The sequence below is a fragment of the Nipponia nippon genome, unplaced genomic scaffold, assembly GCF_047370975.1.
Source record: "Nipponia nippon isolate SJK-2023a ecotype South Korea unplaced genomic scaffold, ASM4737097v1 scaffold_19, whole genome shotgun sequence".
NCBI lineage: Eukaryota > Metazoa > Chordata > Aves > Pelecaniformes > Threskiornithidae > Nipponia > Nipponia nippon.
The window spans coordinates 484,944-507,815 of NW_028262335.1; the positions used below are offsets into that span (position 1 = coordinate 484,944).

At 55.4% G+C, this 22,872-nt stretch overlaps 3 protein-coding genes across 5 annotated transcripts; all 3 read right to left on the reverse strand.

Moving 5' to 3' along the window:
* Positions 1-477: 477 nt before the first annotated feature.
* On the reverse strand, positions 478-3,788 carry C1QB (complement C1q B chain). 2 transcript variants are annotated; one of them, XM_009463419.2, is made up of 3 exons: positions 3,705-3,788; positions 2,311-2,470; positions 478-1,212 (listed from the first exon to the last, which is right to left on the reverse strand). In XM_009463419.2, the coding sequence occupies exons 2-3, from the start codon at positions 2,468-2,470 to the stop codon at positions 638-640; spliced, it is 735 nt and encodes a 244-aa protein (XP_009461694.1). In that variant the 5' UTR covers positions 3,705-3,788; the 3' UTR covers positions 478-637. The 2 variants fall into 2 exon arrangements, with proteins under 2 accessions (XP_009461694.1, XP_087611386.1); XM_087755260.1 differs by having other exon boundaries at positions 2,311-2,473; positions 3,705-3,764.
* Positions 3,789-4,903: 1,115 nt separating this feature from the next.
* C1QC (complement C1q C chain) lies at positions 4,904-7,114 on the reverse strand. Its single transcript, XM_009463418.2, has 3 exons — positions 7,008-7,114; positions 6,137-6,326; positions 4,904-5,901 (listed from the first exon to the last, which is right to left on the reverse strand). The coding sequence occupies exons 2-3, from the start codon at positions 6,315-6,317 to the stop codon at positions 5,345-5,347; spliced, it is 738 nt and encodes a 245-aa protein (XP_009461693.1). The 5' UTR covers positions 6,318-6,326; positions 7,008-7,114; the 3' UTR covers positions 4,904-5,344.
* Positions 7,115-8,291: 1,177 nt separating this feature from the next.
* Positions 8,292-10,584, reverse strand: C1QA (complement C1q A chain). 2 transcript variants are annotated; one of them, XM_009463417.2, is made up of 3 exons: positions 10,448-10,584; positions 9,486-9,657; positions 8,292-9,348 (listed from the first exon to the last, which is right to left on the reverse strand). In XM_009463417.2, the coding sequence occupies exons 2-3, from the start codon at positions 9,646-9,648 to the stop codon at positions 8,780-8,782; spliced, it is 732 nt and encodes a 243-aa protein (XP_009461692.1). In that variant the 5' UTR covers positions 9,649-9,657; positions 10,448-10,584; the 3' UTR covers positions 8,292-8,779. The 2 variants fall into 2 exon arrangements, with proteins under 2 accessions (XP_009461692.1, XP_087611485.1); XM_087755359.1 differs by having other exon boundaries at positions 9,486-9,680.
* Positions 10,585-22,872: the final 12,288 nt, after the last annotated feature.

A 22,872-nucleotide genomic window follows, 5' to 3' on the forward strand; every position in this document is an offset into this window, starting at 1 on the left:
GTGTGCCACACACCTCTGCCACCACAGCATCAAGCTCTGGCTTCCCCACATACACCTGGCTCATCTTGTGACAAGCGTTGACAAGCTTCTGTGGGTATTATTATCACCACCGCCCCAAAAAAAAGTCTAAGAGAGGTTGGTGTACCCAGATCCTACCAGCCTCAGGGCTCTCCAGTACAGCACCATCTCCAGTATCTCCCCGTCTACCACCAGTACCCAGTGGCCCCAATTTTTCCACTGATGTCGTGTGTCCTGCCCCCTGCTAGAAACCAGGCTTCCTCTCCGTGTTTTCCGAACCCTGGGCTGGGACTTTCTCTGGGTGGCTCTGGAAGGAGATTCTCAGCATGGGCTGCAGCAGGAACTGCATGAATGTAATGAGATACTAATGAGCCCAGGCTGCACCCAGGGGTGTGAGAGGCAATGCCCTGGGTATGTGAGCATTATTTGGGGCAACAGAGGCAAATCCTAGGCAGGAAGGAACCAACGGCACAAGGAGCTGGCATTTAATGTGCAAGACCGGCAGCAACGGGCTTAGGGCACCAAATCTGGAGCAAAGACTCATTTCCAGGGGAGTTCTCAGCACTGCAGGGGCCAGCCAACAGCAGGGGAAGGGATGCAGAGAGATGCTGTTGGTGGGCTAAGCCTCAGGGAAGATCAGGAAGCCAGAGAAGATGCTGTCGGACCCTTCGATCCCCACCAGGGAGTTCTTCTCTGTTGGCTCCAGCCAGACAGACTCGTCCACTGCCATCTTGAGGACCACACCACCCGTGGTGACCTGGTAGCTGCTGTGCACATAGTCGCAGAAGGTCACCACCTTCTCACCCCTGCTGCCACCCCGGCCCTTCTTCATATTGAGGCACAAGTTGCCCCTGGAGGTGACGTGGTAGGTGAAGTAGTAGATGCCCGGGACCTGACAGGTGAAGCGACCATACCGGTTCTCATAGTGACCCTTCTCATTGATGATGATGCGGTCGAAGCGGATGGGCTGCTCCCGGCGTGGGTAGGAGCTGACGGTCCTGGCAGCAGAGAAGGCAGACTTGACGGTGGCCTTGTAGTCACCGGAGTCCCCCGGAGGACCGGGGAGTCCCCTGAGACCTGGTAATCCCTTTGAACCTGGGGGACCCCTGGGGCCAATCTTCCCAGGGTACCCCGGCAATCCTGGGTCCCCCCTCTCCCCCCTGTCTCCTTCATGCTCCACCCGGCCAGGGGGACCTAGAAAGAAGGAGGAAGAGTCATTGCGGTCGCAGCCGAGCCCCATGGGTCTGCAGAGGGGGCACTGGGAAGGAAACCGCCAGTACCTGTGCTGGGATGCGGGTCAGTGGAGACCCATGCCCATACGGCAGGCATGACACCCCTTGGTCTCCTGCACCCTCCCTCCCCAGATTCCTCGGGGTGCTCCGGTCTGTCCAGCCCATTCTGTCCCCAAGCATCACCCCCACAGGACTGGTGGAAAATGGATTGCTTTCCCAGCACCATGCACCTGGCACTGCCTGGTCCTGCACCTGGGTCAGCGCAACCCCCGGTATCAGTACAGGCTGGAGGATGAAGGGATTGAGTGCAGCCCCGCCGAGAAGGACTTGGGGATACTGGTGGGTAAAAAGCTGGACATGAACCAGCAATGTGCGCTCGCAGCCCAGAAAACCAGTCATATCCTGGGCTGCATCAAAAGCAGCGTGGCCAGCCAGTCGAGGGAGGTGATTCTGCCCCTCTGCTCCACTCTGGGGAGACCCCCCTGGAGCCCTGCGTCCAGCTCTGGCGTCCACAGCACAGAGAGACGTGGACATGTTGGAACGGGTCCATAGGAGGGCCACAAAAATGATCAGAGGGATGGAGCACCTCTGCTAGGAGGAAAGGCTGAAAGAGCTGGCGTTGTTCAGCCTGGAGAAGAGAAGGCTGCGGGGAGACCTTATTGCAGCCTTTCAGTACTTAAAGGGGGCTTATGAGAAAGGTGGGGACAGACTTTTTAGCAGGGCCAATAGCGACAGGACAAGGGGGAATGATTTTAAACTAAAAGAGGGGAGATTCAGACTAGATGTAAGGAAGAAATTTTTTACAGTGAGGGTGGTGAAACACTGGCACAGGTTGCCCGGAGAGGTGGTAGATGCCTCCTCCTTGGAAACATTCAAGGCCAGGCTGGATGGGGCTCTGAGCAACCTGATCTGGTTGTAGATGGCCCTGCCAATTGCAGGGGGGATGGACTGGATGGCCTTTAAAGGTCCCTTCCAACCCAAACTATTCTATGATTCTATGATTTTCCTACTCTCAGTATTCACAAGATGACGTTTTCCCCACTTGCAGCCTCCTCCTTACCTTGCTCGCCCTTTTGGCCTTTCTCACCGTCTCTGCCGTTTCTGCCAGGCTGTCCTGGTGACCCTGGGATGCCTGGGATGGTGCCATAGGTCTTACAGAGTGTGGCACTTGCAAGCTGCCCTCCAGCCAGGCAGATCAGCATTGCCCACACGGTCTGCATCTGCTGGAGCACAGAAGGATATCGAGGGGCTTGCCATGGGCAGTGGGAGGGACGGGAAGGCGCTCTGTGCTACTCTGGAGGATGATGATGAGAAGGGCTTCTGGGTAATACCATCAGGGAGGGAAAACACCCTGCTGCAGAGCCAAATCTGCTCACCTGATGGCCTTGAAGGGACCAGCCCCTTTGGGCATGGAACGGCTTGTCAGTCTCTTCCCACTCTTAAATTACCAGTTTACAAGTGCCCAGAGTTTCAGCCACATGAATATGTGGGGACAGGTTAGCCTGTCCCAGAGGTCTGATGTCCAGCCTGGCTGTGCTGCTGCCCTGGACATGTGCTGCAGGTCCCTACTGTTCTGAGTCCCCACTGCTCCCTCAGAGGAGAAATTCTCCATCCCATCTTAGGACCACAACGGTAGGGTAAAATCCTTCCCCGGGCCAGAGCAGTTTCATCATCTGCAAGGCAATAGCTCTTGCTTTCCACCAGCATATCTGAGGGTCAGCTTTAGTCCTTGCAGATGCCAAAGAAATCCCCAAACCTGCCCTCCTAACTCCTGTGGGTTCCCATTGTGTCCTGTCTCATGCCTGCTTCATCTCAGGAGCATTTCTGTATCTAACGAGCCTTACTGGGACAGTCATCTGGGCTTCCAGTCCCTGGGGTCCAATCTTCCTTCTGCCCTCCCTGCATCCCACGGCTCAGCTCCTTCCTCCAGCTCCTGGTGCAGGTGCATGTCGGGTAAGCACTGGGCATTTGGGGACTGTATCTGGACATCACCCCAGCCACACTCTCTGGCTGCAGATGGATTTTCCCAGCACTGAAACTCTGGTGTCAGTGGGAAAAGAGGCCGGTGAGTCAGATCCTCCAGCCTCAGCAGCTCTGATTCAGATGTGGCAGGTGCAAGGACCAATCCGCAGGCTCCCAGTCCAGGCCCAGGCAGATGACAAAAACATCTCAGGGCAGGAGAGCACCCCCAGGGCACCCTTCAGACTGATGCTCAGTCCCTGATCACCCCCCTGGGCCTTTGCCATCTCTCCTTTCCATCTGCCCCCTCCCCCAGGTGGGGCAGGAGGGGTTGGGGTCCCACCAGGGTTCCCCATCTCCCCCAGCCCAGCAGCCCCCTTTCTCTTCTGCCAGTGATGCAAGGGGTGACCGTCACCCTGGTGCTGCTGGGATCCCCGTGTGCTCCTGCCCGCAGCAGGGAGCTGGGGCTCAGCCTTGCCAATGGCTTGCTCTTACCTTGAACGTCTTGTTGCACGGACCGGGGAGATGGAGCAGGACACAACAGCGTCCTGCTTGGAAATGACCACAGGAGGAAGCAGAATTTTGCTGCAAGGGCTGTTCTGAAAGGATCTGAGCCACATCCCTTTTTTATATTTAGCTCCTGCCCTTTCTTCAGTAGCACTTTCATATCCTCCACAGATGCTGTCTGTCAGATCAGCAGGACATGCCGTCCCCAAATGGCACTCTGGGGCCCCTCAGGCATACAGCTCTGGCCCCGGGGAGCAGAGGGGTGTCCGCTCTGCCCTGCATGGTCCCTGGGTCCTGCTTAGGTGTGCTTGCTATGGGGAACACTGCCATGAGCTCCAGACAAGTTTGGGGTAACCCCTCAGGACTGCAGAAATGTGCATGCACTTAGCTAGCATCCCTCAGGCTTCTCCGTACATACCCAGCTCTGCTGGGAGGTACCAGCAGGCCCAGAGGATGCTACAGGGTCTCAGCATCCATCACCTTGAATCTGTCCCCCAGACTCTCCCAAATGTTATGGATGGGAAGTGATTTCACCCTGTGGTAAAAGCATTTCCAGTCCTGCTTTCTGCTGATGCCTTGCGGAGGTGAAGCACGGGATGTTCAGGGGACATGACCTCTTTTTCCACTGTAAAATGTGTGCCACCAGGAGGAACCTCCATTGGGTTTTGGTGGCCTCCGTAGCCTCCACAGCCATGAGCTCCTTCGGTCTGGCTCTGGGAAGCCAGTGCTTCCCCTGCCCTGTCCCTGGTGAGGCTGGGACCCTGGGGATGCCCCAGCCACTGGGGGCATGGCTATGAGGTTTGCTGTGTGGTCTGTGGTTCTCTGCAACTGAATTGCATCCACTTGGAGGGGAAGGGGAGTATCAGGACCCCTGCTTGGAGGAGTCTTGGTCCCCCCCCAGGTGGGGGCTGTATGCATGGGCACAGGAACCATCCCCTTCCTGCAGCCGGTGCAGCTGGGGGTCCTGCCCCACTGAGCAAAGCCAGGGTTGTGAATGGTGTGTGATGCTCACTGATGCTGAGCACGGCTGAGCCAGTGAGGGCTCGGGGATGTTCTGTTGCCACACAGATGTCCAGATGTCACGCACACACGCACATGCACGCCTGCATACCACATCCATGCGGTCACACGTGGGCTCCACCTGCAGAAAGGCAAGTCATGGAGGAAAAAACACACTAGGCCAGGCACACTGTGGAAGGTTTTACTGAAACTTTCTACAGCTGCGTCATGGCAAAGGTGCTGCTGCAAGCCTGCTCCAGGACACCTGGCTGTCCTTGGTGCAACCCAGGTGGGAAGGGGAGAGATGCAGAGAGACCTCTGGCTCCGGCAGCAGAAGGTAACGTAGGGTTATGAAGGTGGATGCATGTGGCAGAGCCAGCAGGACCCTGGGGGCTTGGCACCATCACTCTGGGTGCAGATGCATCCAGACGTGCCTGTTCCCCCTGTTCAGCTGCTGCCTGCACTCAGTCCCCAGGCCAAGGGGTTGTCTCTGGCAGCTGGGGCTGACCCCCTCACTGGGCCTTCCCACCCTTCCCACCTGGAGCATCAACAACAGCCTGGCGGTGAGCAGCAGTGTTTGCAGGGTAGGGCGAAGAGGTCAGCATGCTGGGGTAGGCTCTGGTGGTCTTCTAGTCTGGGAAGAGCAGGAACCCCGAGAAGACACTGTCGGAGTTGCCGATGCCCACCATGCCATTGTAGTCGTTCACTGCCAGCCAGACCTGGTTCCCAGCACCCAGCTGGAGGAGGATCCCACCAGAGCTGACCTGCATGGTGTTGGTCTTGTGGTCACAGAAGCTGGCCATCTTTCTCCCGTTCTTGTACAGAATGACACAGAGGTTGGCTGTCTGCGAGGTGTGGAAGACAAAGTAGTAGAGGCCAGGGAGCTTGCAGGTGAACATGCCCGTGGTGGTGTTGTAGTCGTCATTGGTGTTGGTGATGACGTGATTGAACACCACGGGGACGTTCTTCAAGGGGTACTCGCTGGTCTGCCTCATCACTGAGAATGCTGACTGGTGCTTCTGCTTGTAGCTGCCTGGCAAACCCGGCTCTCCAGGCATGCCCATCATCCCACTGTCTCCAGGGGGACCAGGGAGACCGACGGGGCCAGTCTTGCCTGGGATGCCAGGAGCGCCCGGTTCCCCTTTCATGCCTTTGGGCCCTCGTGTTGCTTGAGTGGCTGGGATGCCTGTGGAGTAGTGGGGAGTGGAAGAGACTCAGTGTCAATGGCAGGATGTGGGGAGAGGCTCCTCCAGCCCCTTCCCTCGGGCAGGAGGCAGCAGTTGCCATTCTCCGGCCTCCTCTCCTCCTGCCCTGTCCACAGCGCATGCTCTCCACGGCCTGCAAACCAAGGCAGACCGGCCACAGGGGACTCAATGGCCCCCCTTCAACAGCCTGCATGGTTCCCCTCCTTGCTCACTCACCTGGCTCGCCTTTGGCTCCCTTCAGCCCATCCCGGCCGTCCTTGCCTGGCACACCCGGCATGCCTGGCAGGCCTGGAATCCCATAGCAGCTGTGAGAGGTATCTCCAGTCACAGCAGACCCCAGAATCAGGAGTAGGAGGGTGAGGGCCAGATGGAGCTGCTCCCGGAAGCTCTTCCCCATTTTGGTGCTCTGGAGCATAGAAAGGGAAAGTGCGTGCTGTGGTGAGGGGCCACAGCAGGGTGGCTTCCAGGCCATGGGGCAAAGGAGGTACCGCGCTATGAGGCTGACTGCACCAGGAGCACCTGGCTGCGATGGCTGTGCCCTCAGTGTCCCTGCCATACCAATTGCCAGGCGGTGGGGAGGCAAATATGTGAAGACGGACCCTGGTCTCACTACCACCCCCAGGGCAGCCCCTGATGGCAGAAGACAGGGTTGGACTTCAGTCTGGATGGAGCCATGAGGTCTTGCAGTACCCATGGCCAGCCCCAAGCTCTCCTGGTCCAGTGTCCCAAATCCCTTGCAGATGCATACGTCGCTGCAGACCGTTGCACCATGCTGCACTGAAGCCGGAGCTCCCTGGACCCAGCTGATCTCACCCCTCCTCCAGCAGCAGCCTGACTTCCCTGGCTCTGTCCATCAGGATCAAGCCACCCATCAGCTAGGGATCTCCCAGGACAGTGCCTGGCCCAGGGGACTGCGTCTTCCCTCAGCAAGGACAAGCGTGAATCCCCCATGACATGTGTGCAGCCTGGCAGTGCCTCTGTCTCCTTCTCCTCCTCCTCTCACATAGCCCAGCACTGTTCCATGCTGCTGGACCCCCACTCCCCATGCAGCCCACCCCAAAGAGATGGACCCTGCAGCGCCTCTTACCTCTGCTGGGGGGAGCAGGGTACGGGATCCTGCACTGCTGAGCCCTCTGGCTGCTGTGGGCGCTGCCTGCCAGCACAGCACAGTGTGGGTGACTCTCTGTGACACCCTCCTGGAGGAAGTCACAGAGTTAGAAAAGGGCCCTTGGAGACCCAGAACCCCCAGCTGGCCCCCAGCCGAGTTTCACGTCCTCCTGCCTGATCGTTTCCTCTGAGCAAGCACTTTCCTGGCTGTCCAGCGAGACCTGCACTCGTGCCACTGCAGCAGCAAGGGCTGGAAGGACAGAAGTGGGATGAGCCGCTGGCAAGAGATGTGCCACTGACCCTCCATCCACCACAGGGAGTATCGCTCTGCAAATCACCTGCCTTTCCCCCTTCCTTAACTTATTTCTGAGTAGAAGGGCAGCAAGCAGATGGGGAGCACACCCTCACAACCAGCTTCGTGGAGGCAGAGCCATCTGTGCAACGATGGCCTGGTGCAAGGTCATCGCCCAGCTCTGAAGGGAGATGCTGCACCCTTAGGCAATGGGACTGAAAGACATTTCTCCCTGAGGGTTTCTGACCTGCAGGATGGCTGTCCTCTCTGCACCCTGCCCTGTGCTCCACCAGCTCTGCTGGGTGCTGAATGCACTGCGGCCCGACCATCCCCCGTCAGGGTGTTGCTCCTCGCAGGTGACCTGGCCTCCTCCTCACTGCTCCAGAAATGGAGACATTTGGCTGCCCAGCATATGTGGAGCAGCTCTTCCGAGCAGCAGTCCCAGGGTATGGCACCTGCACGACTTCCCTGATGCTCTCTGGCTGCCTGATACGTGCCCAGCCTGCCCTACTTCCCACTAGTCTCACCCAAAGCTGAAGAGAGGAGACCATCGCGCCACAACCCCACCGCCATCACCCCACAGCCCCAGCGGTCACCCTGATGTCCCCGTCCTTCCTTGCTGAAAGGCTGGAGGGCCACAGCTGCCTTTCCCCTTCCTGGGAGATTTTGGGTACCAAGAGAGGACCATGTGGGTGAGGTGCATGATCTGCTGCGTGTGTTTACCTTTGTACAGGACAGATAGCTTGGACTCATCAGGAAAAGGACACACATAGGCTAGTCCCAGAGATTTCCCCATTCCTGTAGGTGCCAGCTCTGCTTGTACACTCAGTTCCTTCCTGTCCTGCCTTTGCAGTTGGGGTCTGTGCATGGCCAGGAGCAAATGGAGATCACTTCTCTCCCTGGGCAGCTTGGGAAGGGGCCCAGGACATTGATGGTTTGGGGAAGATGCATGAATAGGAAAGAAAACCCAGGTGGCTGTCTTGGAAGTATTTATTCATACTGATGGGGAGGATGTGAGAGGCAGTACTGGCCCAGGGCCAGAAAGGTGTTTGCAATGGTTAGTGTAGCGGAAGCAGTGGCAGGCAGTGATTTCCCACTCAGGAATAAAGACCCACAGGTGGTGAACGGCCCCAGTGACAACTGGTCCTCTCTGGTGTGGGGTCTGAGCACCCAGGAGCACAAAGTGTTGCTGGCACCAGGAGTCCTCTGCCTCCAGGATGGAGTGGGCAGGCTCAGCATGGAGGTAACTGCTAGCAGGGGTCTCACTGCTGCAGTGGTAACCCACAGCCTGCCCACTGTGTGACACTGGTGGAAGCACAGGACCTGTCTGGTGGCTCAATTTGGGGCTGTCCTGGTTTGCTCTGACACTAAACCATCCCATGCACTCACAGGGGGAAAATGCATGCAAGACACGCACATTGCAATGCTCTGGTGCTAAGCAGGTCCGGACTGGCAGTCCGTCAGCCCGTCTGCGGGAAGAGCATGAAGCCACTGAAGACACTGTCTGCCTCGGAGCCATGGTAAATCATGCTGCCCTTGCCAGGGCCGGTGCTCACGGAGACCCGGTCGCCCACGGCCAGGCTGAGCACACTGCTGCCCGAGTTCACCTGCAGGAGCTCACGGCTGTTGTAGTCACAGAAGCTGACCACCTTCTCCTTGTTCTTGGTGATGCTCAGGCAGAGGTCCCCGCTGGAGACCACCTGGTAGGCGAAGTAGTAGAGCCCAGGGACACTGCAGGTGAACTCCCCCGTCAGGGGACTGTAGGAGTTCTCCTGGTTGGTGATGATGTTGTCAAACACTACCGTCTTGCCCATGGATGGTGGGGACTTCCGTGAGGCGGAGAAGGCAGGACGCGGCTGCTCCAGGATATTCCCAGCTTTCCCCTTGTACCCCTTCGGCCCTGGCTGCCCTGGGAGCCCGGGCGGGCCGTACGAGCCACGGTAGCCTTGGATCCCTGGGATGCCAGGATGCCCTGGGTCACCTACATCCCCTTTTTGTCCCTGGATGCCTGTCCTCTGTGTTGATTTCCCTGGGGAGAAGTGGTGAAGAGGAGCAGTTCATGCACGTCTGGCATCTCCTGAGCTGCTCCCACAGCCCATGATGCTCCTCCCAAGAGGCCGGAGGCTTCCAGACCACCCGCACCGCACATACCTGGCTCCCCCTTACCTGGCTCTCCCACGTCACCCTTCTGCCCTGGCCTCCCATCAAGGCCAGGGACTCCTGGGAAGCCATCGTTGCCATTCGGTGCCTGGCACACACCATCCTCCAGCAGGGCCGTGCCCAGCACTGCTGCCAGAGTGCTGATTGCCAGCCAAAGCCCGGGTTGCATCCTGCCTCCCTACAAGCACAGGGGTGGGGGAACTGGGGATGGAGGCAAGCACACAGCAAACACACAGATGCACCTTGGACACAGTCATGCAAGTGGTCTCATCAGATGCATGCACAGATCTACCACGCCACCCATGTGTTGTCCAATACAGAGAGCCGGACACCACATGCAATGGTGAAAATAACTTCACGGAAGGATTTTGAGGCTGTTTCATTGCATAAGCTGAAATCATTGATGTTACTGAAAATCTCTGACATGTGCCCATGGCAGGGCTGTGGGATTGGAGAGCCCAGGACATGGAGCATGGCATAAACCCTTTGGTGCATGTCCTGGGGATGGGTGGTCATGCATCAGATGCATGCAGAGGATGCTTCTTCCAGTGTTGGAGGAGCAAGCACTGATGTACAGGGCAGTGGTCCCATGGGATGGAAAGCACAAGGCAGGAAGGGGTGCAAAGAGACACAACAGAGGAGGGATAAACAGGAAAGGCATAAGCACGCAAAAGGGATACAGATCTCCAACGCACAGAGCTAGGAGAGAGGAGGGAGGTCCTGAGTGCACGACCTACCCCAAAACCTGGGGTACTCAGCCTGGGACAAGCCTGAAGAGCCCCGTGATGTCCACAACCACATGGAGCAAGGTCAGATTCCTGCAGCCTCCTCCCCCTTCATCTTCTCCCCCTTTTCCTACTTTAAACCCTTGTGGAAGAGGGAAGTGAAGAAAGGAGGGGGACAGGGAACAAGGACTGGAGAGCGGTGGCAGGGGAGGCATGTGTCCCCAGCTATTTGGGGTGACTTACCTCCTTGCTGGGGGTGAAGACAGACCAATCTGAGCAGCACCTCTGCTGGAAGCCCTTCCTTGGGAGCAGGGAAGAAGAGGAGCAGGGTGGGGGGGAAGTACTTGTGTGCAGGGTGGTTTGCCTGGTTGGGGAAGAGAAGTGGCAACTTTCGCTTTCTATGCCAAGAAACTTGTTCCCCTTTCCACGCTTGACCCTAGCTGTGCTGGTCACAGTCAGGGAACAGCTTGGTCAGCAAAAGTGCAGGACCTTAGAGTTCCCAGCCTGGCCCAGCAGCGCAGTCTCCACAGCAGGGACTGGTAGTGACCGGGCACAAAGCAACACAAAGTTGGAGGGTGCCCAGAGGCATGCCACAGCTCTGTCACTGCAGGAGGGGACAGGGGATGTGAGCACTAGGTGGCACGGCCATTCAAGGGATGCTCGGCAGGGCCCCGGGATCACTCTTGACGGCTCCTGGACTGGGTGATGGGCAGAGCGTGGCCATCCCTAGTACCCAGCCTTGTCATCGCTGCTGCTGGGAGCTGACCCCTCCAGATGCCCACCTTGGTGCAGCACCCTGACGGAGCAGGGCTCCAGCAAAGGGACCATTAGCGTCTGTGTGGCTCAGCAGGGCCTCGCACATTCTTGATGAGACATCTCCTTCCCACTGCCCTCACTTCAGTGGCTTGGGCACCTTGTCTCTGTAGCAGAGCCGGAGAAGATGGAGGTCTCTGGCACCTAGGTTACTCCCGGTCCCGTCTGAGTGGCTGTGCCTTGCACCAGCCACATCTGGGCAACCCCAGGAGCTGTTCATGGCCTGACCCAAACCTGCAAAATGAAAAAGCCAATGCCTCACACCACCGAGCCCAGGGAAGGTGCCCAGCGATGCACATTCAGCTCTACCACAAAAGAGCCCAAAAATGCCACTAGTACCGAAGCCCCACTACAACAGGGAGAAGACGGATAAGATGTGCAGCAATGACCCCAGCAGGTGAACATCCTTGGGACCCTGGGCACCAGCCAGGCCACACCATGGTGGAACGCGGTGGGCAGCTAGGAGAGGCTTGCTGGTCCATATGCTCCTGGAGTCTCCTTTCAGGAGTCCTGTGGCAGCTGCACTGACCTTCACCATAAGGCAGCATTGGGGTTCCCAAAGCAAACGCAGCAGCAGCTGGAGCTCAGGGAACAGTGTTCAAGGAAAGAGGACAGTGTGCAGGCCTGGGATCAGGGTGGTCCCAAGGCCAGGGGAGCTGGCAAACCCTCCATTCCCCGCACCCACTGCCTCCAGCGCTCCCAGGGAAGCTGTTGCATTGTTCCCAAAACAGCTGAAAACAGGAACAGCTAGTGCGAAACCAAAAGTCAGCCCCAGAGACCTTTGCCCAACAAAACTTCGCTCATCAGTGCATCTCCATTAATAATTACCTTTGGAGATCTGTCACTGAGCTGGTCTTTAATTCATTGAATATATGCCCTCTTAATGCAATATAATACACATTTTTAATCGAAATGTCAGCCCATAATAAATCTGATGCCCAGAAGAAATGCAATTTTATTCTATCAGCAGAGTTCCTCTATCAACCAGACCTGTAATCGTGTCAAGAAAAGATGACAGGTGAGTTTGAAAAGACCTACCTTCCACAAAACAGTGTTTCTGGACAGTAATCGTATTTCTGCCCTACTGCCCTCTCTTAATATACAGCCAAAATGAGACCACTCCATCATTTCATCCAGGATTGATCGATGGCTCTGTCCTGGTGCTCCGGTGTCCTTTGTCCCTGACTGTCCCCTTAACCCCATTTAAATGCTGAATTACAGGGGGCTGGCTATGGCTTTCCAGCATCTCCTGGAAGCTGGTGTTGGTCCAGGCAGCACCTCCTCCAGACCCTTGAGACTCCTGACCAATGCTTAGCCCCACTCACTTGACTTTCAGTGTTGGGGCATTCAAACCAAGCCTTCCTCTCCCATCCTCGGAGCATCTCCTCCTCCTCCTGATCTGCAGCTGGGACATCTGCAGCTCCAGAGGATGGCTGGCTGCAGGGAGCTACGGATGAGCATTGCACAGGTTCATCCCAGAGGCTTCTGCAGACCACATCTGCCAGCACAAAAATACCTCCATCCTGGCACTCTCCTCCTTCCCCTTCTCATCAGGGTGTCTCTGGGAGCGGGTGGTGGCCAAAGGACACGGGGAGGCCGCCGTGCCCGGCGTGGCACAGGCAGCGAGGTGACACACCACGAGGTGGCAGCGCTGCCTCAGCGATGCTTGGTGTCACCTCCCCATCAGGGCCCCTCTTTCTCCTCCAAAAGCAGGGGCGGGGGCGACCCCCGGGCATCCCCGAGTCCCCAGAGGCCGCACCGCAGGATGTCCACCTGCAGAGCAAGCACACGGGCATCTCTGCATTGGCACCCAGCGAGCACACGTCGGGAGCCAGAAGAACCCAGCTCCCTCCTGCAACACAGCCCCAGTGAGGCCACAAACGCCCTTCTCCCAAGCTGGGAGTAGTCTGGCACCCCCTGAGACTAGGGGAGAAGTGATCTTTCCTCAGTGAGGGCCAAGCCATGGGAGAAGCGAGGGGTCACGAAGCCCTGGCAGCTTCTCCCTGCTGATATAGATCCAGCAGCATTCCACCAACACCAGCACCGGCAGGCCCCAGCATGGAGAAGGGGCAAGGACAACGGAGGGGACCCCCAGATGACATGAAACAGGGCCAGGCCCAAGGCAGAGGGGAAAGTGGGTGTATGCTGAAGTAGCCAGAGGATGTACGTGCTCTGCAGAGCACCAGGCGGCACCGAAACCAGCCCCAAAAAGGACAGCCCTGGGTCTGGCAGAACCCGACCACTCTGGTGAGCATACACATCATTTAGGGCACCCGTCATGGCCTCCTGGCTCTGCTGCAGACCCAGGACCAGCCTCGCTCCAGATGGGTTTTACCCTGAGCAACCCTCCTCATTTCAAGATGGGCTATGGGGTGGCTCCTTCCCCTCCTTGCTGCCCTTCTACCTGGTGGTGCCAGACGAGATAGGTCAGTGCCACCCCAGCCTTGCAGCCCTTCATAGAAGAAAAGTGACCCCTGCGAAGCCTCCTCCCTGCATCTGCAGTGCCTGCAGGCACACACGAGCTGCCTGACAGCAGACAACAGGGAGAGATGCTCCTCCACTGCCTTCCCTGCTGGGGATCCCCTGGGGTGCTGAGCAGTGACAGGCAGGAGCTGCCAGAGAAGGATAAATCAGGGAGCTAGCACCTATCTGTCACTGTACAGGAGACAGCGACAAAGGCAGGTGGTGGGAGATCAGCAGTACTGGCAGGTACTGCACTCACCTCTGCTGCCAGTCACCAGCATCCCAGTCTGCCACCCGCACCCACCAGCAGGTCAGGACCACTGTGCTTCTGCAGTCACTCGTGGTTTAATGGTGCTCGAATAACGACACATACTGATTTTGAAGCTGTTGAGCTGGCCTGTCCCAAAACGCTCAGCCCATGGTGCTGAGCACCAGATAAACTTCCTGCGCAACGCAACAGTGTTTGCATGAATTCTGAAGTCTCCCATGCTTCTATCAATGAAACCAGAATCTGGGATGGTTCAGGTGCCCTGGAAGGATTTCCTGAGATGCCAGCTGAAAAACAGGCTGCAAGGCCACTTCCCACGTGATGTCTAAAATGTTTTAATTGCTGTCTCTCGGGGGATGTGTTATTCCTATGACAGATGCTGACACAGAGCAGGTGTGAGGAGCAAAACCAGGTATGGGGCTTAAAAGCCAGGATTTCACACTCCAGCCTTTGCTCACTGTCTCCTGGCATTGATGCACAACATCCCTGTTGGCTCATGGGATGAGAGGAGATAGATGAGTGCTGAGCAGCCCTGGGCAATGCTGGGAAAGCTTGTCCCATCCCTCCTCCTCTTGTTCTCTGTTAAGAATGTCAGAGCTTGTCGTTATTCAACATCTATTGGTTAATTTGGCTGATTGTTTCCCATTCTTTAATGTATCTGTTATTTATTTATTTGCTTGTGTAACAAGCAGTTCCGGATTGATCACTTTGGCATGTAAATGAGCTGCTCTAGTGCTTGTCACTGAAATTTGTAGATTGGGAGAGTTTGCAATCAAACACAGCCGGAATCTAAATTACAACGTTTCAGGCAATAATAGCAGGGAGAAGACAGGAAGGATGTGCCATAAATAAGATGGGATCAGAGCAGGGTGCCCAGAGCTATGCTGACAACACGCCAGGAGCCCCAAGGCATGCAACAGGAGTCCCTGCTTTGCAGTGCCGAGGTGTGCCTGGCAGGGCTGGGGTTGCTCTGCGGCTGGTTCCCCCAGGGGAGAAGGGCAAACAGAGGAAGCAAGAGGCTTTTGGGGAATGGTAGGATCTGGCCCGTGGCCAAGGGCTGCTCGCATTGGTCTCTGAAGGGGGCTGGTTAGCCTAGCATGGTGAAAAGTATGACACAGGACTATGGGCTGCAAGGAGCATCTGGCCCACTGTATGGGATACGGATTTGCTTGCCACCATGGCTCATGTTTGGCTTCTTCCCACCACTCAGGGCTCCATCAAAAGTCAATGGATGCGTCCAGGATGCAATTCTGTCCATCTCAAGGTCAGTAAGAGAGATCACTCAAGATAAGTAAAAGAGATCAAAGTGCCGTAAGCCTTCCTGCAGGCAACAGGCACTGCAGTGGGGCTGAGGAGCAGGGAGCCAACCAGGACCTCTGCAAAGCTAGGGGAGAAGTGCCTGTACCACTCCATGGCACGGCATCCCTGGACTGAAGTCCAGCCAGGAGAAAAGTGATGTTCAGCAGGCACAGAGCTGTCAATCCCAGCAGGGCTGGTGAAAGGACCTCTGGGATCTCCTGTCCAGCTGCTTGCTCATGGCAGAACTATTCCCAACACGAGATCAGGGTGGCTGTGGCTTTGCCTGCCTAAGTCTTGAACCCTCCAAGGACAGACATCTCCCATCGCTCTGAGGACCTGTCTCAGAGCTGCACCACGCTCAGGTGAAGAGGCATTTCCTAATGTCCATCCCAAATCTTGGAAGGTCCACTGTGTGACCTCTGTCCCTTGTTACATCGTTTGGCACTAGTGAGATGTGTTTGGCTCTATCTTCCTTGCAATTGCTCCCAAATAGCTGCAGCTGCGATTAGATCCCACCTCACCCTCCTCTTCACCTGGCTAACCACAGCCCAGCAGGGTGCCCCCCCCCCCCGCTGATTGTAAGGGTGAATAATTTCCCTTGACCTTGGCCACAATCCCCCTAATGCAGCAGTTTGTCTGTGGCTTGCTCACATTCAGCCTGGTGTCCACCGCTCCCTGCCCCAACCCTTTTCCTACTCCAGCACTGAGTCCCCAGCCTGTTCACCCCATATGCAGAAGGTGGTGCTTCTTGCAGGCCAAGAGGAGAGAGCCCACACTATCTCCTAAACATCCTCAAAGGTTTAAAAAATGGCTTGGTAACTACAAGGCAACTGAAAAAAAGACAAATCCTGGTCCTTTCTTCCTTCACCTCTTGGCTTTATGCTATGGGCTCAGGAGACAAGGCTCTGAGACACCCTGGACAGCGTGAGATTCCCTTCCAAATCCAAAGTGATGGCCATACTGTGGGGGAGGCACAAGGGCCTCCTCCCTGGGCTTTGTGTTTTGACGCCTCAGTTCTGGGTATGTGAGGTTTGCACTCTTTGGTGCCATCAGGCCTTGGCAAGACCATCACGAATCCCTCCACCAGACAGGGATGTGCTCATCCCAGTGGAGTGGGGACCCCCGCGCACTCATTTGTAGCAACGTTGTGCTTTCCACTGGGCTGAGATGACCAGCAAGGACCCTTCCTGTACCCTGTGCATGGCCAGACCTTGATGGCTGCCAGAGCATCGCATGTCCTTCTCAGGCTAATCTCCATGCCACGGTCTGGTTTCCCTGACATAACGCCTTGAAAATGGAGTGGAAGTTTCCTGCAGGCAAGTGTTAGTGTTAACTGGGTCAGCGGCAGCTGGAGGTCTGTGCTGGCTAGAGACTATTACAACTGACTTCTATTACAACTCACTTTCCACAGTGGCTTCTCCGGGAACTCAGCTTCCCTCTAACTGACCTTGCCTGCCGGATCGATCCGAAGTTGCAAACTCACTTCTCACGTCTGCTCAATTTGGAGGGCGTCTGATTGCTGCTTCGGAGGCTCTGATTGCCTTCGCTTCTGGCTGGCAGGACCCTGGTGGGTGCCTTGCAGGCACCATTAGCCAACCTCCAGCTTAGCAGATTTGCCTAGGAATATCCCAGCCAAACTGCAGCAAAGCTGTGCAGAGCCAGGCCTGACATTTTCAAGGTGGGGATGTATTCAGCCTGCAGTAAACTGGAGGTCACAATGCCTCCTTGTCCCTCTGGCCCGTGCTTGAGCTCTTTCTTCAGCAGCTGAAGTAAGGCTTTGATTTTGGTAGCTCTCTGGGCTCTGGTTCCCCAGGCAGGCAGAGGGCAGCAGCACCCGTATCCTCAGTACTTGTGGTCCACATGCATACAGCACCTTCTCAGGCACTTTCATTAGCTCAACAGCTCATTACCTTCCATGGGCAGATCACAACCTCTCTGCTTCTGCTGTGCTCCCTGTGAGTTCACCCTCCTCAAACACCTCCATCACTTTTCAACGAGGAGACAGCCCCTTCCCCGCTTGGGCGGACACTTTTCCACTCGCAGTGGCATTAACTGCTCAGGATCCCCTCCCGCAGGCGCTGCCTGACGTCCTCTCCCTCCTCTCCGCAGGCAGAGGTCAAACCCGTGTCCTTGCTGCCAACTCAAAAGCAAATCGATCAACATCCAGGAGGCAATTGCAGCCCTTGGCAAGTCTCTGTGTGGGGGGCAATTGCATGGCAGCCCCAGCACCGACTCCCTGGCCTGGAAGTTATTCTTCACTCGGACTCTTAATTTCAGAGCTGCACTGAGGGATGGGAAGACTCCCGGCTTCTAATTAATTACTGAGTTCCCTGTAATTGATGCAATTTGCTGCCAATGTATCTGTTTTATTGCACTGTGGAGAAGGTCATCCTGTAACGCTATTTTCTCAAACACCCTAGGGAGTGTCCATAAGTCATGCCCCGAAACTCATCTCCAAACTCCAGATCTGGGGTGAAGTTTGCACTGGGAAGCAGAAGATGACTGTGATTCTGTGCCCTGTGCCTATCACTAGAGATGTTCACCCAGGAGGTCCCTGGGGAACCACACATGGCACCAGAGGAACAGAGCATGGTGGAAGGTGGCTGCCACTGGACAGTGGGTCCTGGTCCTCTGGATCTGGGTCTGGTGAACACAGATGTCTTAGCATGAGGACAAGCACAAGCTGACACATGCAGGACCGTACAGCTGGGCTTCATGTGGCATTTCACGTTACACAGACTGGGAATTTTTATTTCCAGTTGAGATTCATCCTGTAATGGGACATGTTTGTTTACATTAGTCTTCATGAGGAGGCTTCAGGAGCCTTGGCATGGGCAGATCAGGCAGTGAGATTTCTAGGGAGCTCTGATCCTTCCAGTAATCCCTGAGCTTTTCAAATTAATTTATTTGGGTAAGCCAAATGGAGCCTCTCATTTGCCACAATGGTACAAGAAGATTAGCAGGTTGTGTCTCCCGTTCTCAGCCCTGAGCTGGACGGACCTCCCTAATCCCCTAAAAGCCCATATTGGTGGGACCATGCATCTGTGTCTCTTCTCAAGTGTCACCTGTCCTGCTCTGGTGTAGCATCCCCTGGGTAGGGTCATATCCTTCCGCTTGGAGCCATGCTGATGTGCCTCGCTGGGGCTTAAGAGGGAATTTTACTGAGCCCTTCAAATTGTCTCACTCACTAATTAATGACCAGGTTTCAGTTTCGGAACATGCACTTAGATAAACTGCAAAAGCATATTTCATTAATCTTAATTAATGATTTAAATACTCAGAAGCCTCTGCCAAGGTCCTGTGATTGATGGCAGCTAGCTGGCTGTATCACCATGCTTTGGTCCCTTGGCATCCTTGACTATACAGTGGGGATACAGGCACTGACCCTCCTTGCTTTCCGTTTGCCTGCTGCCTTCAGATCCTGGCTGGTCACCTTTCTGGAAGGTTTTAGCTAGGTGCTTGATCAGAAAGTGAATGAGTGACAATTCATACCTTGTGCTAGACAGGACGTCTTCCCTGAATTTAAACTCTGTGTGTCTCTGTGCGTGCAGCCGCAGCAGCAGTGCATGCCAATAGCTAGGGCTGGTGGAAGACAGGCTTTGCCAACCACTGAAGGGAAGATCTGGGCAAACCAGGCAAGAAACTGTACTTCAGGCCCCTGCAAAGCACTGTCTGCACCCCTGCAGGGCTTGGACAGCCCATGGGGCACACAGCATGTGGTATGCTATGCTCCTGAACATGGCACCAAGAGCGTTTCCCAGTGCTGAGATGCTGAGGAAAGACCTTCCATTGGATGCACACACGCAGCTGTGAAATTGCTCATGGAAACATGAATTACGGGGGTGAAAGAACCCTCATGCACTGCCAAAAACCTGCTGCTGAACCTGAACTTGGAGACGGCACCTGCCTGCACCCTGGACCTGCACCCTGCCTGCAGTCTTGCCTGCTGGAAGGGCTCTGCCCAAGGTGGTCCCTCCCACACTCCTGGCTCCAGGAGGGGTGAAGATAGAGGTGTCTGTCACACAAGATGAGAGTATGTGATAAAAGCTCATCTGCACACCCACAAAGGAGCACGAAGAGACAATGGCAGGAAAGGGAGCCCAAACAATACCCTGGGGCTACTCCCAGACTCATCACAGGAGAGCCATCAACCCATCAAAGGCCAGTCTCTACAAGCCCAAAAGGAGTACGGGAACACAATGCCAGGTAGGAACCAGATTACAGACTCCGGAGGAACAACCACCTTGTTGGGGCCCCTTCCAGGGCTGTCCCAGCAGAGACATCAGTCCCAGCAGAGACATCAGCCCCAGTGTCGAGGTGTGAAACCTGTCACCATGAGTCACTGGAAGCAGCTCCCCAGGTCACCTTTTGGACCAAGAGGGTTGCTGCCCAGTGGTGTGAGACCCATCACAGGATGAAGGGGAAGAGCATTTTTGGATTTATTATGGGCAAACTGGGTGTCTGAGCCCAGCTGCTGGAGGGATCCACATCGCACACGTGTGTGTACATATATATGGAGAATATATATATATATATATTCTCACTAGTGGACCTCCATCCTGCTTAGCCAGAGAGGGGAGCAGGATGAGGCCGTTGGTGCTGTCGATGTTCATGTAGGTGCTCTCAATGTCTGTCTGTGACCTGTGTGGCTGGCCAGGTATATAGGGATATATGAAGTACACGTGTGCTTTGCATGTGTGTGCCTGGTGGGAACACACATCGTCAGCCTCGCTGCTGGTTGGATCTGGGGACAGGGAGTGCAGCAGCCTCACCTCTCTCAGCTGTTGGATCCAGCATAATATGTTTCCCACTAACAATAAATACCGAAACCAACAATTTCACGATGAAGAGATTGGGAATCAGCATAGGAACCACCTGCACTTGCGTCTGCTGTGGTTACAGGGATCCGGCTGCAGACCGTGAGTGCTGCATCCGCTGGATATACAGACAGGGAGAAAAAAATCCCCTTTTTGGAGAGAAGACCAAAAAACTCTGCCTGTGGTGTTGTTCTTCCAGGAGATGAGCATCCTCCTGCTCCTCTGGGATCTCGCCAGCTCAGTGCGTGACACGCAAAGCCTCTCTTTCAGCATCCCAGTCACTTTGTGGTTTGGATCCAGAGGTGAGAGACTCTTGTCTGCAGCCCTGTGGTGATATCTGCTTGACTTTTGTTTGCCACCTGGCTCCTCAACAGCAAAATCATTGTTCCCTCTCTGGTCATGCCCTTCTCACAGCAGAGAAGCAAGAAGGGATACTCCCTTTCTTTCAGGTCCTCTGATAAAGATGCATTTTTAAAGCCCCACTTCCTTGAGTCATGAGGTTAAGCAGAAAACTCAGTTTCTGCCTAAAACAAGTACATTTTTGCCCATCTGGTGAAGGAAGAGCCCAAAAACGTTACCAAAAGGCTGCTGTCAGTTTAGACATCAAAAGCTGAGGATGTGAATCCAAAATCAATAATGGTTTTTAAGCCAGGCCTGATTTGGAGGTCTGGAATAGGTTTGGGGCAGAGCAGGAGGTCCACCAGCACCCCAGGGTGACACTGAGGAGCACTTCTAAACTTCTGGGACACTTAGGGACATAGACTATAGATGTCACTTGGGGTGGCAGCATTTCCCCTGGGCCTCTGAGGTCCAGACACGTGCTGAGTGGCAGCTATGACCTTCTGTATGCCCTGCGTGCCTGAGGCTGTGCCCAGGGATGGGAAGCCTTCCCTATGCCTCAGGTCTCAGGGCTGCAGAGTTGACAGCCTGGGCCTTGGGCTGCGCTCCATCTCCTCACCCTTTATTAAATATCACACTTTGCTTTGGATGCTGCTTAATTTCTAATTAAACCTGTTTGCCAATGGTCATCCCCAAGCCCCCAGGGCTGTACTGCTGAGGTCTCCTGTGCTTCTGGCATCTCCGAGGCAGCATTTCTCCTGTGCCTTTCTGCCTCAGCAGTTCTCTCAGCAGAGCCAATCCTGCTGCTTTCTCATCCAACTCTACAGAGTCTTTGCAGGAGAGGAAGAGGTGGGAACCACCTCTGGGTGGGATGGGACATCCACCTGATGGGACATCAACGCCAAGGGAAAGCAGGCAGGACTGCAAGCTGGAGAGAAGCACTCTGGGCCATCCATCTTAACCAGACATCTCCCTCTTCACAAGTGCTAGTGTTAAATTTGTACCAGTGCACTTCACCGTGCCCTCTTATGGCTCGGTCCTGCTGTCTGGACAGCCCCCGAGCCCTGCTGGGAGGCTGTGGTCTGCAACTAGTCCTAAATGGTCCTTCATGGGATGACCCCTGTGAGTGCAAACTCTCACTCCAGTGTCCTAAAACCAGACTTGAAGGAGGAGCTGTTGCTGTCTGATTGTGCTTAGGGGGTGTTATTTGGATCAGACTGAAGACAGATAAATAATCTGCATGCAAAGTGCTTTCCTCATGCACAGCTGGCTCACATGACAGATACAGGAATCAGGGAGCTGGAGAAGGTTTATTATACCTGGGATTATAGAAGTGTCTGACAACTGCTTACTGTAAGCTGGTCAGAAGCAAAGAATGCTCTGCATTTTGATGAGACCCCTGCGTGAGTGAGCAGCAGCAGCAGCCAGGGAAAGGCACTGCTGGGACTTGCTTTCCTTGTGGACCCCAGGACTTGACAGCACCAATGGGCCAGCCTGCAGCCTGTGCTGAGCGGCCAGGGAAGAGCGCGGGAGGTCACTGGAGGATGGGGACGGTGCCTGCACACACCTCCCAGCCTGGACGGGCTGTGCTGGGGATGCTGTTTGGAGACACGGTTGACATGGCTGTGTCTCCTGTCTGTGCCTGGTGCATGAACACCGAGGCATCTGGCTGCAGCCCCTTTTCTGGCTCTCCCAAACCTCCTCAGCAAGCTGCTCCCTGCCTTCCCTACTTCTCTGTGCAGTAACCCTCCTGCGACAGACGCAGATGCATCCTCTGCGATGACAACAGACAGGGAGGAGAGCCAGCTCCAGCTGGGTGGAGTAGCTGGAAATAGCCTTTTGTGAACCATTTTTAGCAGTTCATTTGGAGTTGTGTTTTGCCAGCAAAACTTCCTCACGCTGTTTATCTCTCTTAGCGGAAGGCTGTTATTATTGCAAAATGAAGCAGCAGGTACGCAGTTCCTCAGCAGTACAGAGCCGGTCATGCAGCAGGAGGGATGCAGGCAAGCACAGAGAGCGACTTCAAAGTGCCATTATTAATTCACGCTCACATTCATTGTAATAACACCTTGAACCATGGCAAATTTGGCTGGTGTTAACCATTCAGTGTAAGCAAGGAGCTTTCCAGGGGAAGAGGCTTGTGCAAAGGCCTGCTCAGCAAAGCAAGGGTGGAGTAGTACCGGTTTGACTGGGTCCCTGGCAGTGGTGGTGGCTTTGCTTGTCATCAGCAGGCTCTGCATCCCACAGTTTCCAGTTAGTGGGCACAGAGGTGAGTCATTGCGATCCTGTAGACAAGGATGGCCCGTGGAGATGGATCTTCACTGAACGTCTCAGACCATCTCTTCCAGCCTTTGAGCCTCCCCCAGCTCTCAGTTCAGGGACTGCACCAGAGGCATAGTTTTCTTTTTGGCAAGGAAGGGGTTATTTAACACACCAGTGCACTTTGCCCCAGCTCCTCCTCCTGTGGAGGCTGCATGGAGATTTGCACTCCCCAGGTACCTCGATCCCTGCTCCCCAGGCAGCAGGGCAGCATGCTCAGCCCAGTAGTTTGTGAGGAAAGACGGATGAGTCCTGGTCCTGCGCTGACTCCAAACCTCTTCTGCCTTGACTAAAAGACACTGGCGATTTGAAAAGCAGGGGAAGCGGGAAAGCAGTGTTGTTTTTCAAGC